Source organism: Silurus aristotelis, assembly GCF_946808225.1.
Source record: "Silurus aristotelis genome assembly, chromosome: 24".
Taxonomy (NCBI): domain Eukaryota; kingdom Metazoa; phylum Chordata; class Actinopteri; order Siluriformes; family Siluridae; genus Silurus; species Silurus aristotelis.
The window spans coordinates 10,521,236-10,534,744 of record NC_139597.1 but is presented as its reverse complement, the minus strand read 5'-3'; the positions used below and the strand labels follow the sequence as shown (position 1 = coordinate 10,534,744).

General features: G+C 39.2%; 1 protein-coding gene and 1 long non-coding RNA gene across 2 annotated transcripts; both read right to left on the bottom strand.

Annotated features, from left to right (window-relative positions):
- Positions 1-272: 272 nt before the first annotated feature.
- LOC310719076 (uncharacterized protein) lies at positions 273-11,349 on the bottom strand. Its single transcript, XM_083528397.1, has 9 exons — positions 11,147-11,349; positions 7,749-7,948; positions 7,217-7,309; positions 5,423-5,518; positions 4,467-4,577; positions 3,061-3,181; positions 2,170-2,716; positions 2,011-2,060; positions 273-1,450 (listed from the first exon to the last, which is right to left on the bottom strand). Exons 1-9 carry the CDS (start codon positions 11,148-11,150, stop codon positions 399-401), a joined length of 2,274 nt encoding a protein of 757 aa, XP_083384523.1. The 5' UTR covers positions 11,151-11,349; the 3' UTR covers positions 273-398.
- Positions 8,516-9,580, bottom strand: LOC310719230. Its single transcript, XR_014531397.1, has 3 exons — positions 9,480-9,580; positions 8,569-8,608; positions 8,516-8,538 (listed from the first exon to the last, which is right to left on the bottom strand). It is a non-coding gene; the product is annotated as an uncharacterized lncRNA (long non-coding RNA).
- Positions 11,350-13,509: the final 2,160 nt, after the last annotated feature.

The window sequence follows — 13,509 nt, the reverse complement described above, 5'->3', positions numbered from 1 at the left end:
TTTTTCTAATGCTTACAGAAATTGTGAAAACCTAGCTTAAAACTCTGCATAATATTAGAGAACACAACCCTGAAATTGTGACGTTCCAGGAATTATAAGACCAAACCTGTGAATGATTTGTGTGACGACAAGCTAAGACACTTTGGCTAGAGAAAGATATGAAGCAATAGATTCTGCGAATATATGATCTTCCTCGAGTATGAAAAACATCATTTAGACGTTTAACTTAATGCAGTTAAACACCCGAAATAACACAAATATGAAGCATGACCTTCCTAAAGAAGCAGGATTTATTGCTCTAAAGCAGTTATGTTTAAAAAAACAAAACAATAAATCTGAAGCCTACAGACTCCACAGCTATTTATTATACAGCATTTTATAGACTTTTATAGCTCCATCTAAACAGCATTGCTTTGGTCACCACTGTGGCTCTGCATGTGTCTCTTCAAATGGCTACGGCGAATAAAGCTCTTTGAGCAAACGGGACAAGGGAACGGCTTCGAGTCTGTGTGACTGAACATGTGTTCGCTCCAGCAGTTCCGCCTAGAAAATGTCTTGCCGCAGATTTGGCAGGTGAAAGGTCGTACCCCCGTGTGTGACCTCATGTGTATCGTGCGGTGGCTCGATACGATAAATCCTCTCCCACACACATCGCATTGATAAGGTTTCTCTCCAGTGTGGCAACGACGATGAACCTGCAGACGCCCGGCTGAGCTGAAGGACTTCCCACACTCTATGCACCTGTAAGGTTTCTCTCCAGTGTGTATTCTTGTATGGATGTTAAGGTTTCCAGCGGTTTGGAAGCATTTCCCGCAGTAAGAGCAGCAGTATGGCCGCTCTTCCGAATGAGACTTCATGTGTGACTTGAGCTGCGACTTGCTGAAGAACTTCTTGCCACAATTTAAGCAAACGTGAGGCTTTTCTCCTGTGTGGTTCGAAATGTGAGCTAACAAATTGCTCAGGTTTGCGAAACACCTCCCGCAGTGGTCACATTGGTGAGGTCTGAACTCCGGATGGGTTTTTAAGTGGTTTCTTAGCTCTATCGGAGTAAACGTCTCGCCACAAAATTTACACTCTCCTGGCGCAGGTTTCGGGGGAGGCACCGCTTTTTCCGAAGTGGGCAAGCTCTCGCTTACTACGTGGTTATGGATTTTGGAATGGGCCACAAGAGCTTGCAGGCTCGCACATTCCTCTCCACAGTCAGTACATCTCTGTGGTTTTTCTTCTTTGTGTTCCGTGCGGTGTCTCGTCCAAGCCTTCATGGATTCAAAACTCTTTTCACAGTGAGGGCAGGAATAAACTAACTTCCTGTGCCTTTTACTCTGATGTCCAGAAGCCTGGAAATGTGTTTTGAAGCTCGTTTTACAGGGCACACATTTGTAGCTGGCTTTACCAGGATGCTGCTCCTTGTGCGCTCTTAAACACCTCCTCTGCACCGTCTTGGTATTTTCTGGAGGAAAAGATAAATGCAGAGTAAATATGTAAAACAAAATGCCAGGTTTCTTCAAGTTATTCGAAAAAACGAATCGACCAAAAGCAATCGCCTTTTTATACCGGCGAATGGCTGCCCTTAATTCTAAATATTGGCATCGGCCAGAGAAAAACCCATATCGGTCGCCATCTACTGGTTTATTAATGAATTTTTTCTTGAAGTTCTTCTATTTTACATGGATGGATGTTATGTTATTCTTGTTTTTTATTCAGTATTCATTTTAAACCGGTTGATTAATCGGTTACCGGGAAAGTACGATCCAAACTAGCTATCGGTAAAATCGATCGAGCTCTAATTATGATTTGTCTACTATCTCAGCTTCCACCTAATTTTTTTACCACAAAACATTTTAGAGAACCTCAAGGTCACCATCACTTATTGGTGATAGGTAACTATAGTTTTAAATTTGCATTATATATTTGTATATTTTAAACTCTGCACACAGAATAACAAAATGTATCTGCAATAACCCCCATGACTAGGAGAGGTCAGTAAAGTTTATGCTCCATATTAAATACCAGTAATGTTTGAATTCTCAGAGGGCGATTCATCAGAAACAGGAACAACCCTGCCAAAGAAACAAAACAAATAGTGTCATTTATATTCAAAGAACAAAACAAATGACATCAGATTAATGCTCATGCACACAAACACAGCAAAGCTCGAAATACACTCACTTAAGTGGAACTGGTTCACTGCTTATACAGCAGGAGAGTAACACAGATGGCAGGCTGATCTGTTTAATTACAGGTAACAGATGCTTCGGAACAATAACTTTAAGCATCTGTCCACTTTTGCCCTCTGATCCAGTAGATAATTTCTTAGCACCTTCACCACCACTGTTTCCTGAATCACTAATCGTTGCGTTTGGCTCAGAGTTTTCAATGTCTGTTGTTGTTTCATCCATACATTCCGTTTGGGAGGTTTTCAACGTCTCCTCTTGGGTCTCGTAAACATCTTTTACATTTAAGTCCACTTCTTCTTGTGTGTTATTTGTAAGAGATTCTGTCTCTTCGAACACTTGTTCTGAAGTCACGAAAGTATCAACTAAAACATCTTTTTTAATGTCCTGCATCACATCCTGGTGAGTCTGGCAGGAATTGTCCATGCTGGAGGGCGTTGCAGATTGATCATTAGATTTGCTCTCAGCTGGAATGACTTCATCGGTCATAGAATCAAGAGACAAAGCTGATATGATTCTTTCCTCAACGACAGATGGCAGTCCTGACAATAAAACATAGAGCATAGACATTATTACATTTAAGCACCAAACTTTAACTGTACTTAAAATCAAACTTCTTCCAATAAAGGTAGTGAAGCACCTAAATCACATAGTACTAGATGTGTTTGGTTACTTTGATCTACAGCATTTATATTTTGGCTTCTACGACTTCTTATGAGATCTGTACAGTGTACACCATCATGCAAAGACAAAGCAGTGATCGCTACACACCTAGCTAGATGGACATGTTATACTTGCTAGTTTAAATGTACAGTCAGACGTACATTAAAATCAGCATTCAATTTTTTTCTCCTAAATTGTGGCCCCTACTTTAAAGAACGCTCACCATTTCTTTCCAAGTTTTCATGATAGTCACTTTGTAGCAGAGGAAGCAAGTGGGTCGGATCACAGTTCATCTGTACCAAATCGTCCAGTTCTGTGGGTTCAGTATCTAGCCACTGGGCAACCTGAAACCCCCCCCAAAATTCAGAAAAATTATTTATAATTAAAACTCAAAAGATTGATTTTACAATCAGAATATTATCAAAAACAGGTGCATCTCAATAAATTAGAATATCATTTAAAAGTTGATTTATTTTAGTAATTTAATAGTAAAAGTAAAACTCATTATATAGATTCAACACAGACTGATATATTTCATGTGTTTATTTCTTTAAATTGTGATGATTCTGGCTCACAATTAACAAAAACCCACCAATTTACTATCTCAAGAAATTTTAATACTTCATAAGACCAACCAAAAAAAAAAACATTTTAAGTGAATTGTTGGCCTTCTGGAGAGTATATACATTTACTGTATATGTACTCAATACTTGGTAGGGGCTCCTTTTGCTTTAACTACTGCCTTAGTTCAGATGACATGACTCCCCCAACTACCACTGACTGTGCAAACTTTACACTGGAAATCAAGCAACTTGGATTCTGTGCCTCTTCTCTCTTCTTCCAGACTCTGGGACCTTGATTTCCAAATGAAATGCAAAATTTACTTTCATCTGAAAAGACGATTTTTGGCTCACTGAGAAACAGTCCAGTCCTTTTTGTTCCTTGCCCAGGTAAGACACCTCTGACGTTGTCTCTTGTTCAGGAGTGGCTTGACACAAGGAATGTGTCAGTTGTAGCCCATGGATACGTCTGCACGTGGTGGCTCTTGAAGCACTGACTCCAGCTGCAGTCCACTCATTGTGAATCTCCCCAAATTCTTGAATGGGCTTCATTTTACCTTTTTCTACCACATTTTTCCTTCCATTCAACTCTCTATTAATGTCCTTGGATTCAGCACTCTGTGAACAGCAGCTTCTATAGCGATGACCTTTTGTGTCTTACCCTCCATGTGCAGGGTGTCAATGATCGTCTTCTGTACAACTGTCAAGTCAGCAGTCTTCCCACATGATTGTGTAGCCTGAACCAGATTGAGACACTGTTGGATTTAATGAGCTGATTAGAGTGTGATATTACGAGTCTCCAATATTGAACCTTTTCAAAATATTAAAATTTTAAGATACTAAATTTTGGGTTTTCATTAGCTGTAAGCCATATTCATCCAAATTAAAAGAAAAAATCTAAAAAGATCGGACGATTAATCTGCTATAGACTGGATTCAGTCCATTATCTTCAAACATATCAGCCAGTATTTATTTTTTCTGGCCAATGATGTAAAACCAAGAAGCCAAATATCATTATACGCACTGCATGGAAAAAAACAGCTGACGTGAAACATCAGTTCTATTTAACCTGTTTGAAGCTGGGTACTGGCAGGAGCTTTTCCAGTCTGGAGAGAAAATAGCCAACAAGGACCTGCAGTGCTTTGTCAAATTCAGGACCATACTCCTGTGGGAACACATCCTGGAGAAATAGGGACATAACATGACACAAAGCGGTAAGCATATTGGTCACTAAAATTCTAAATTAATTTGCATTCATTTTCTGGTAAAGGTTGATTTTGCATTTATATTGAGCATACGCCCATATTCAATCATCAATAAATACATTCTGATACTGGTTCATTAGTACACAGACTAAAAATACAATCAGTCTATAATCTCTGTTGGGAGACAAAATAGTCAGAAAGCAGATTTTTTATTTTTTTTTATATTATTAATTTTTTTCTTCAGAAAAGTGCTAGATCAAACACCTCCCAAAGAAGCAGGTCTACAGACATTGTTTGAAGTTTGCTAGAAACTCAGCTTCTTGGAAATCAATTGGAAGTACATTCCACCATGCATTTCTTGTACCCTAAGAGATAGTGGGACCAGTCAAGCAGTGGTGCAGTGTCAGGTGGTGTAATTACTGAGAGGTCAAGGGGTGCTGCTTTTTAGCTGTGTAGGTGAGCATTAGTGTTTTAAATCTGGCAGCTACAGAAAGCCAGCGCAGGCAACGTAGCAGTGGTGATCACTATTTTTGTCATTCTCAGCTAATTACACACAAATGACTGCAAAATACTAGATAAAGTAATTAGCTAATTGTAGGCCATCAACCCACATGCTTGAGTGTACTTTTTTTCAAGCATTTAAAGCATTATAAAATGTAAACACAGGTAATGTGACTAAAGTGAACTCTTAGAAGATTAACATTGTTTAGCCCTTAAATACTTTTCTTTGGTCAGTCAGAATATGATGCTCTTCTACTTAGCCTTCCCACACATTTCCAATGTTAAACCAGAAGATTTAAAGCCATGTGTAATGATTTACCTGAAAGAAATGCTCCTTTTTAACTGGGTCCTCAAGAAGGCTTAAGACGAGCTTCAGCAATCTGCCCTGTAACACCTCAACCTCTGATCCAGTGCTCTACAACAAAGTAAAAGATCTACATGTTAATGTTAATTACTCACACACAGACATTATCTGAACTTTATAATGTATATACAAGCACACAATAAGTTGTGTATAAGTCTGCAGGGTGTCACTTATTAAAATCAAAGTCAAATGTCCAATTTGCAAACATTCACCCAAAAGAGTAAAACACAGCATTCTTTGTTTCAGAAGGATTAAACATGCACACCTTTAGTATCAAAATGAGAAAACTCCAGAATTACAAATAGCAGAAAAAAGCAATCTATTGAAACGGTACAGTATCTCCCAGTGAACTTATATAATCTAAACCTATCTAATGGACAATAAATTAGACTACATCCGACTTCAGTGGACCACGCCGAGACGGGCTAGCCGCATTTTGTGCTTAAAGAACTCATCATCATCTTGTCTCATCATCATCACGAGTGGATCACGTGACTAAGATGCAGGCCATTTTATTTACCACAGAAATTCTAATTTTATTTACTACTGCTTTCATTGTCATAGTGCACATTCCCCCAGCGCTAATGCTAAGGAGCCACTATGTGAAGTCTACAGGGCTATTTGCGACCTGCAGAATGCTCACCTCGACAGACTGTTTATTAGCGCTGGAGATTTCGACCATGCAAATGTCAGGACTGTGCTCACTAAACTCCATCAGCATGTGGACTTTGCAACTAGTGGGGTGAACACACTGGATCTTGTTAACACAAACATCCCCGGCGCGTAAAGTGCGGAGCCCTGATCATCGATGGATCCTCTGTGATTGTCAAGAGCACCAAATTCCATGGTTATACATCTGGTGGTGAATTTCACCTGGTCACTCAACACCAGCTCGATCACTAAAAAAGCCCAGCAGCACCTCTACTTTCTGAGTAGGTTGAGGAAAGTCTTCCTCCCCCCATCCTAACCATGTTCTACAGAGGGACCATCATCTCAGGGAACTGCAACATCTCAGATCGTAAGACCCTACAGAGGATAGTGAGGACAGCTGTGAAGATCACTGGAGTCTCTCTCCACTCTATCACTGACATTTACACCACACGCCAACAGCATTGTGGACGATACCCACCCACCCACCCACACACTCTTTACCCTCATGCCATCAGAAAAGAGGTTCCGAAGCATTCGGGCTTCACAACCAGACAGTGTAACAGTTTTTTCCATCAAGCCATCAGGCTCCCCAACACAGAACTAAACTGAACTGTACATAACTCACTCACACACACACACACACACACACGTTACTGAACTGCACAACCTAAACTCAACACACTCATCAGTCATCCCAATCCAGTCCACATCCCATATTATATTTACAATTAATCATATTATACTGTTACATGCTGCACTACATTGTGTTTATGTTTACAAACACACTTGTTTATAGTCCTCTTTTGCACATTATTGTATGATCATATTATACAATGGGTTCACTGGTCGGTGCTATTATGTATTGTGTATCTTTATCACATTGTCTTGTGTCTGTCTGCACTGGTTTTTTTTGGGGTTTTTTGACTGCACACAACCTTCTTTATGTTGTGTGGTGTCGCACCAGGGTTCTGGGGGAACATTGTCTCATTTCACTGTGTACTGCGTCAGCTATATATGGTAGAAATGACAATAAAAGATTCTTAAATTGACTCAATTATTTTAACATCCCTTTGCAGCAATTTCAGCGAATATTCTCACCTTAGATACATTGAAGGTTTCAGCCGTGTGAAGACGTGCCTTCACAGCCTTTAAGTCGGTTGGTAACTCATCTTTGCACATTTCAAGAATCATCTGTGTGAAAAAAAGAGGGGGGAAAATATATTTTTCAGTCGTGCGCCATATGAAATGATCGACCGACCAAGTTTCACCACTAATGCGCAAGATCACATTGACATTTTTCTCTTTTTTTAATTGCAAGAAATAATAGTGACATTCATGCAAATAAAATTTTTTTTTACTGTTGGTGCTCATTAAATCAAGATCATTCCCTTTTTTTTTAGTTATTATAAAAGTATCATTCATTGAAATAAGCTTTATGGAAGAAGTGGAGAATTTAAACCCCTTTGTTATGTGTTACAACAATAAAGAATTTCGCCTTTGGAACAATTCTCAAATAGCTACTGATCTCTTTCCTCCTGGCCTGTTCCTTTAATTTATTTGAGGAAGAGGCAAAGTTGGGAAATCAAGAAGACATCGACTAGACTTGTAAGAAGCAGCCTATAAATCTCACCTTTGCTCTCAGGCCCATAATGAGCACACTCCTCTGTCTTTCACTCAGAATCTCAGGGACCATCCGTGTTATGACGAGGATGTACTCTTCGAGCTTGTCGAAACACTCCAAGTTTTGCTGCTGAACGACTCGCCACATGAAGGCAGACATGAGGCGTAGTGGAGGCACCAGCAGCCGCACAGAGCACAGAGGGAGAGAGCCTACAAAATACATTTCAACTTAAAATGACTGCCTTTTAAATTTAATCAAAGACTTTGTAAACATAGAGGTTTGGGAACAGATAATGACCATGCCAGAATGCAAACCTATAAGAACTGCATTAAAAGTATTGATAATCATTTTTGTTGGCTGTGGACATTAAAAGGTTGGTTTCTGGCTATTTTTAATTTTTCCAGTTTCCAATTAGACAAGGCCAATTCTGTCTAGACCAGCCATACATTAACCAGACTGACCTTACATTAACTAGACCAGCCTTACATCATCGATCACATCCTGAAACCTTTTAGACCAGCCTAACAATAACTAGACCAGCATTACATTATCAGAAAATCATCTAGACCAGACTAAGACCATATAAAACCATCTAGATCAACCTAACACCATCTAAAACCTTTACATCTAAACCAGGAGTAGGTGGTAGCTCAGTGTTTAAAAATTGGACTCTGGATCTCTGCACCACCAAGCTGCCACTGATGGGCCCTTAATCCTTACCTGTTTAATTGTAAGTCACTGTGGATAAGCGTGTCTACCAAATGCTGTAAATTTAGACCAGCCTAACACCATCTAATACCTCCTAAAACTATCTACACAAGTCTAATACCTCCTAAAACTATCTACACCAGCCTAACACCGTCTAATACCTCCTAAAACTATCTACACCAGTCTAACACCGTCTTATTCTTATTCTTCTTTCGGCTGCTCCCATTAGGGGTCGCCACAGCGGATCATCCGTCTCCATACCACCCTGTCCTCTACATCTGCCTCTTTCACACCAACTACCTGCATGTCTTCCCTCACCACATCCATGAACCTCCTCCTTGGCCTTCCTCTTTTCCTCCTACCTGGTGGCTCCATCTTCAGCATTTTTCTACCAATATCATTCATGTCCTTTCTCTGCACATGTCCAAACCATCTCAATCTCGCCTCCCTCACCTTATCACCAAAACATCCTACATGTGCTGTCCCTCTAATAAACTCATTTCTAATCTTGTCCATCCTCGTCACTCCCAACGAAAACCTTAACATCTTCAGCTCTGCTACCTCCAGCTCCACCTCCTGTCTTTTACTCAATGCCACTGTCTCTAATCCATACAACATCGCAGGTCTCACCACAGTCCTATAAACTTTCCCTTTCATTCTTGCAGATACCCTACTATCACAAATCACTCCTGTCACTCTTCTCCACCCACTCCACCCTGCCTGCACTCTTTTCTTTACTTCTCCAACACACTCATTATTACTTTGCACTGTTGACCCCAGGTACCTGAACTCCTCCACCTTCTGCACCTCTTCTCCCTGCAACCGCATCACTCCACTGCCCTCCCTCTCATTCACACACATGTACTCTGTCTTACTCCTACTGACTTTCATTCCCCTTCTCTCCAGCGCATATCTCCACCTCTCCAGGCTCTTCTCAACCTGCTCTCTACTCTCACCACAAATCACAATATCATCTGCAAACATCATAGTCCAGGGAGACTCCTGTCTGACCTATCTACACAAGTCTAATACCTCCTAAAACTATCTACACCAGCCTAAAACTGTCTAAAACCTTCTAAAACTATCTACACCAGTCTAACACCATCTAATACCTCCTAAAACTATCTACACCATCTAACACCTCCTAAAACTATCTACACCAGTCTAACACCTCCTAAAACTATCTACACCAGTCTAACACCTCCTAAAACTATCTACACCAGTCTAACACCTCCTAAAACTATCTACACCAGTCTAATACCTCCTAAAACTATCTACACCATCTAACACCTCCTAAAACTATCTACACCAGTCTAACACCTCCTAAAACTATCTACACCAGTCTAACACCATCTAATACCTCCTAAAACTATCTACACCAGTCTAACACCATCTAATACCTTCTAAAACTATCTACACCATCTAACACCTCCTAAAACTATCTACACCATCTAACACCTCCTAAAACTATCTACACCATCTAACACCTCCTAAAACTACCTACACCATCTAACACCTCCTAAAACTACCTACACCAGCCTAACACCGTCTAAAACTTCTAAAACTATCTACACCAGTCTAATACCTCCTAAAACTATCTACACCATCTAACACCTCCTAAAAATATCTACACCAGTCTAATACCTCCTAAAACTATCTACACCAGTCTAATACCTCCTAAAACTATCTACACCATCTAACACCTCCTAAAAATATCTACACCAGTCTAATACCTCCTAAAACTATCTACACCAGTCTAATACCTCCTAAAACTATCTACACCAGTCTAATACTTCCTAAAACTATCTACACCATCTAACACCTCCTAAAACTATCTACACCATCTAACACCTCCTAAAACTATCTACACCATCTAACACCTCCTAAAACTATCTACACCATCTAACACCTCCTAAAACTATCTACACCATCTAACACCTCCTAAAACTATCTACACCATCTAACACCTCCTAAAACTATCTACACCATCTAACACCTCCTAAAACTATCTACACCAGTCTAATACTTCCTAAAACTATCTACACCAGTCTAATACCTCCTAAAACTATCTACACCATCTAACACCTCCTAAAACTATCTACACCATCTAACACCTCCTAAAAATATCTACACCAGTCTAATACCTCCTAAAACTATCTACACCAGTCTAATACTTCCTAAAACTATCTACACCATCTAACACCTCCTAAAACTATCTACACCAGTCTAACACAATCTAATACCTCCTAAAACTATATACACCAGTCTAACACTGTCTTATACCTTTACTGAACTTCAGTGTTTATACGCAGAATTAAAAATATCTACAAAACTGCAACTTTTGACTTGTCAATAATTGCGTTTTTGAGATGATTGTTTACAGGAAGTTATATTTATATCTCATCAGCGTTCACTGCCAAACTGAGCTGTCATGAAAAGCCCGTGTGTGGAGACCAGAACCAGCTCATGAGGGTATTATTTATTTTTAACTCTCCTAAACACACGAATCCTTTATGAACTTAACACGCGGTTAGAAACATTATTCAGAGTAAATATCATTTTACACGCAGGCATACACAGTAAGTGTAGTGCAGAGCTAACCGGAGGCTAACCGCAGTTTATTTCAGAAGTACGCAAAGCAAAGCGAAATGATAACAGTATCATGTTAAATAACACGTGTCATGTATTTCAGTACGCACCCATACTGTACTTCTTAGTGAAGAGCTGCTGAGTAAAAAGAAAACTTTATTCACTAAAAAAAATAAGATTGAGCTCCGAACTACGCCTTCAGCTGCGTTTCCTCTTTTCCTGACTGCATGATACTTTAGACTGGAATTAGCGCCACCTACTGACCTGGAGACGAACACTACAATGTATATAACCTATATCTATCCACCTACAGTGTATGAATAATACACTTGTGTATGAATACCTGCTGTATGAATTATGAATTGTTTTAGAGTCTAAAACAAGCACAATACCTGACTAAGAAATGACAGTTTTTTTCACAAACCTTCTGATATAACCTTTATTTTTACATATTACTGTAAAAATAAAGGTTATATCAGAAGGTTTGTAAAAAAAAACTGTCGTGTTTCCCAATACTTTTGCATATATATGTATATACTTTCATACATTCACTGTATACATAGTAGTCTTGTACATTTTTTGGAATTGACCTGGAAGACAACACGGCCAACTTAAGCATCGGAAGGTAAAAAGCTTATGTATTTGTTGTTATTAATAAATCTTGTTCTTAAAAACACCAGCAATGATCAAATAGGTCTTTTAAGATGTAGACTAACTACAAAATAGTGCTATAAAAATGACACAATATACTCCCAAGTCTAACTTCTCACTTCAAAAACCACAGAAAGGAATAAAAACACACTTTACAACACAGGACGTTTTTGATGTTTAATAAGAGAAATGAAATTGTCACATTTTTGGTTGCTTCGTGAACCAAATACATGATAGCATTCACACAACTGCATATAAATAGAAGTTTGTAAATCCCTCAAAAGATTGGAAACAGCTTTCTTTTTGTTGTTTTTGAGACACATGCATGTTCCTTCTGTTTCTATGTAATAAACTAGGTAAAGGGCAAAAACACACAAAAAAAAAGAATTTGCCAGTAAATGAGTTCTGTAGATGAGTTCACATTCGACATTTTTGACTTGAACAGAAGAACTTATGTAAGTTGGAGAACTGGAGAGATGATGTTAGCAGCCTAACTCACCCCACAGCAGTGCTTTGGACAGTCCTTTTACAACATATGTGTCCTGTTTAGTTAGTTTTTGTTTTGTTTTTTTGTTGTTTGTGGTTCAACTCTCCTTGGAACAATCCCTGAATGTTTTGACCATTTGACATTCTTTTGTGACAGTTTTGGGTTTTTAGCTTAATGCATGAACATTCCCTGCTATTTGCACCTCACGCAATCTTCCAAGCAGAATGGGCTGCTGTCTCTTCACAGCCTCGCTTTGCCTCACTTTAATCATGGCTTTTTCCAGTGTGAGCTCAGGATCAAGCTGCAAACTTTAAAACTCCAGTAGTTCCTAAAATACTCCACTAAAAAAGTCCACTAAAGGTGATAGAGCATTCTCACATCTAGCTCTTAAACTTTGGAACCGTCTTCCTGACCGCTCAGAAACACTCTCCCAGTTTAAGTGCAGATTAAAAATGTATCTTTTTAGCAAAGCCTACACATAACAAACATCACATCATAACCTTGTGCTCCGGTACTGATCACATGCACATTATCAACTTGTGCTGTTAATATCATGAACAGCAGCTACGCTAATTCTCTCCAATGCTTCTGTTTCTCTCCCCATCCCGAGGTTGCTCCAGCCCCAGTCATGTTCCACCTCATGAAGATTGTGGACCTTTAAAGAAGTAGATGCCTCCAAACATCCCGAACCATCTAGACTCTAAGGCTAAATGGATCGGTTATATCTATATAGTGTAGGTCCTTCACTATATAGATATAACCGATCCATTCAGCACTCTTAATTTACCCATCCCTCCATCTATCTCCCTATCTCTCTCTCCATTTACCCATCCCTCCATCTATCTCCCTATCTCTCTCTCCATTTACCCATCCCTCCATCTATCTCCCTATCTCTCTATCTATTTACCCATCTATCTATCTACCCATCTTTCAACCTTCCTATCTATCCACCCATCCATCCAAAATATGACTATGTAGAACTATATATATAATGAACAGGTTCACTGGATTTTTTGCAGCATAGTTATAATAGCTATATCTTTAAAAATATTTATGTAAATTTGTGGGTTTTTTATAGCCATTTGTGTGTATTCCAGAATCCCTGCAACACATTTACAGCTGGGTGCAGCAGATTTCAAGCTCTATTAGAGCCACAGCTGAACCCAAAATACTGAGATTCAGTACAGCTTTATTTATCTGAATTGGTCAGTCTTCCAATCCATTAGCACCCTGATATAAAAACAGATGTGCAAACTGAAGTTCTACACTTTGAGTTCCTGTAAATATGGACATGGTCATCGTTACTAACTGATATTTTTGTTTCGGTTGAAGTGC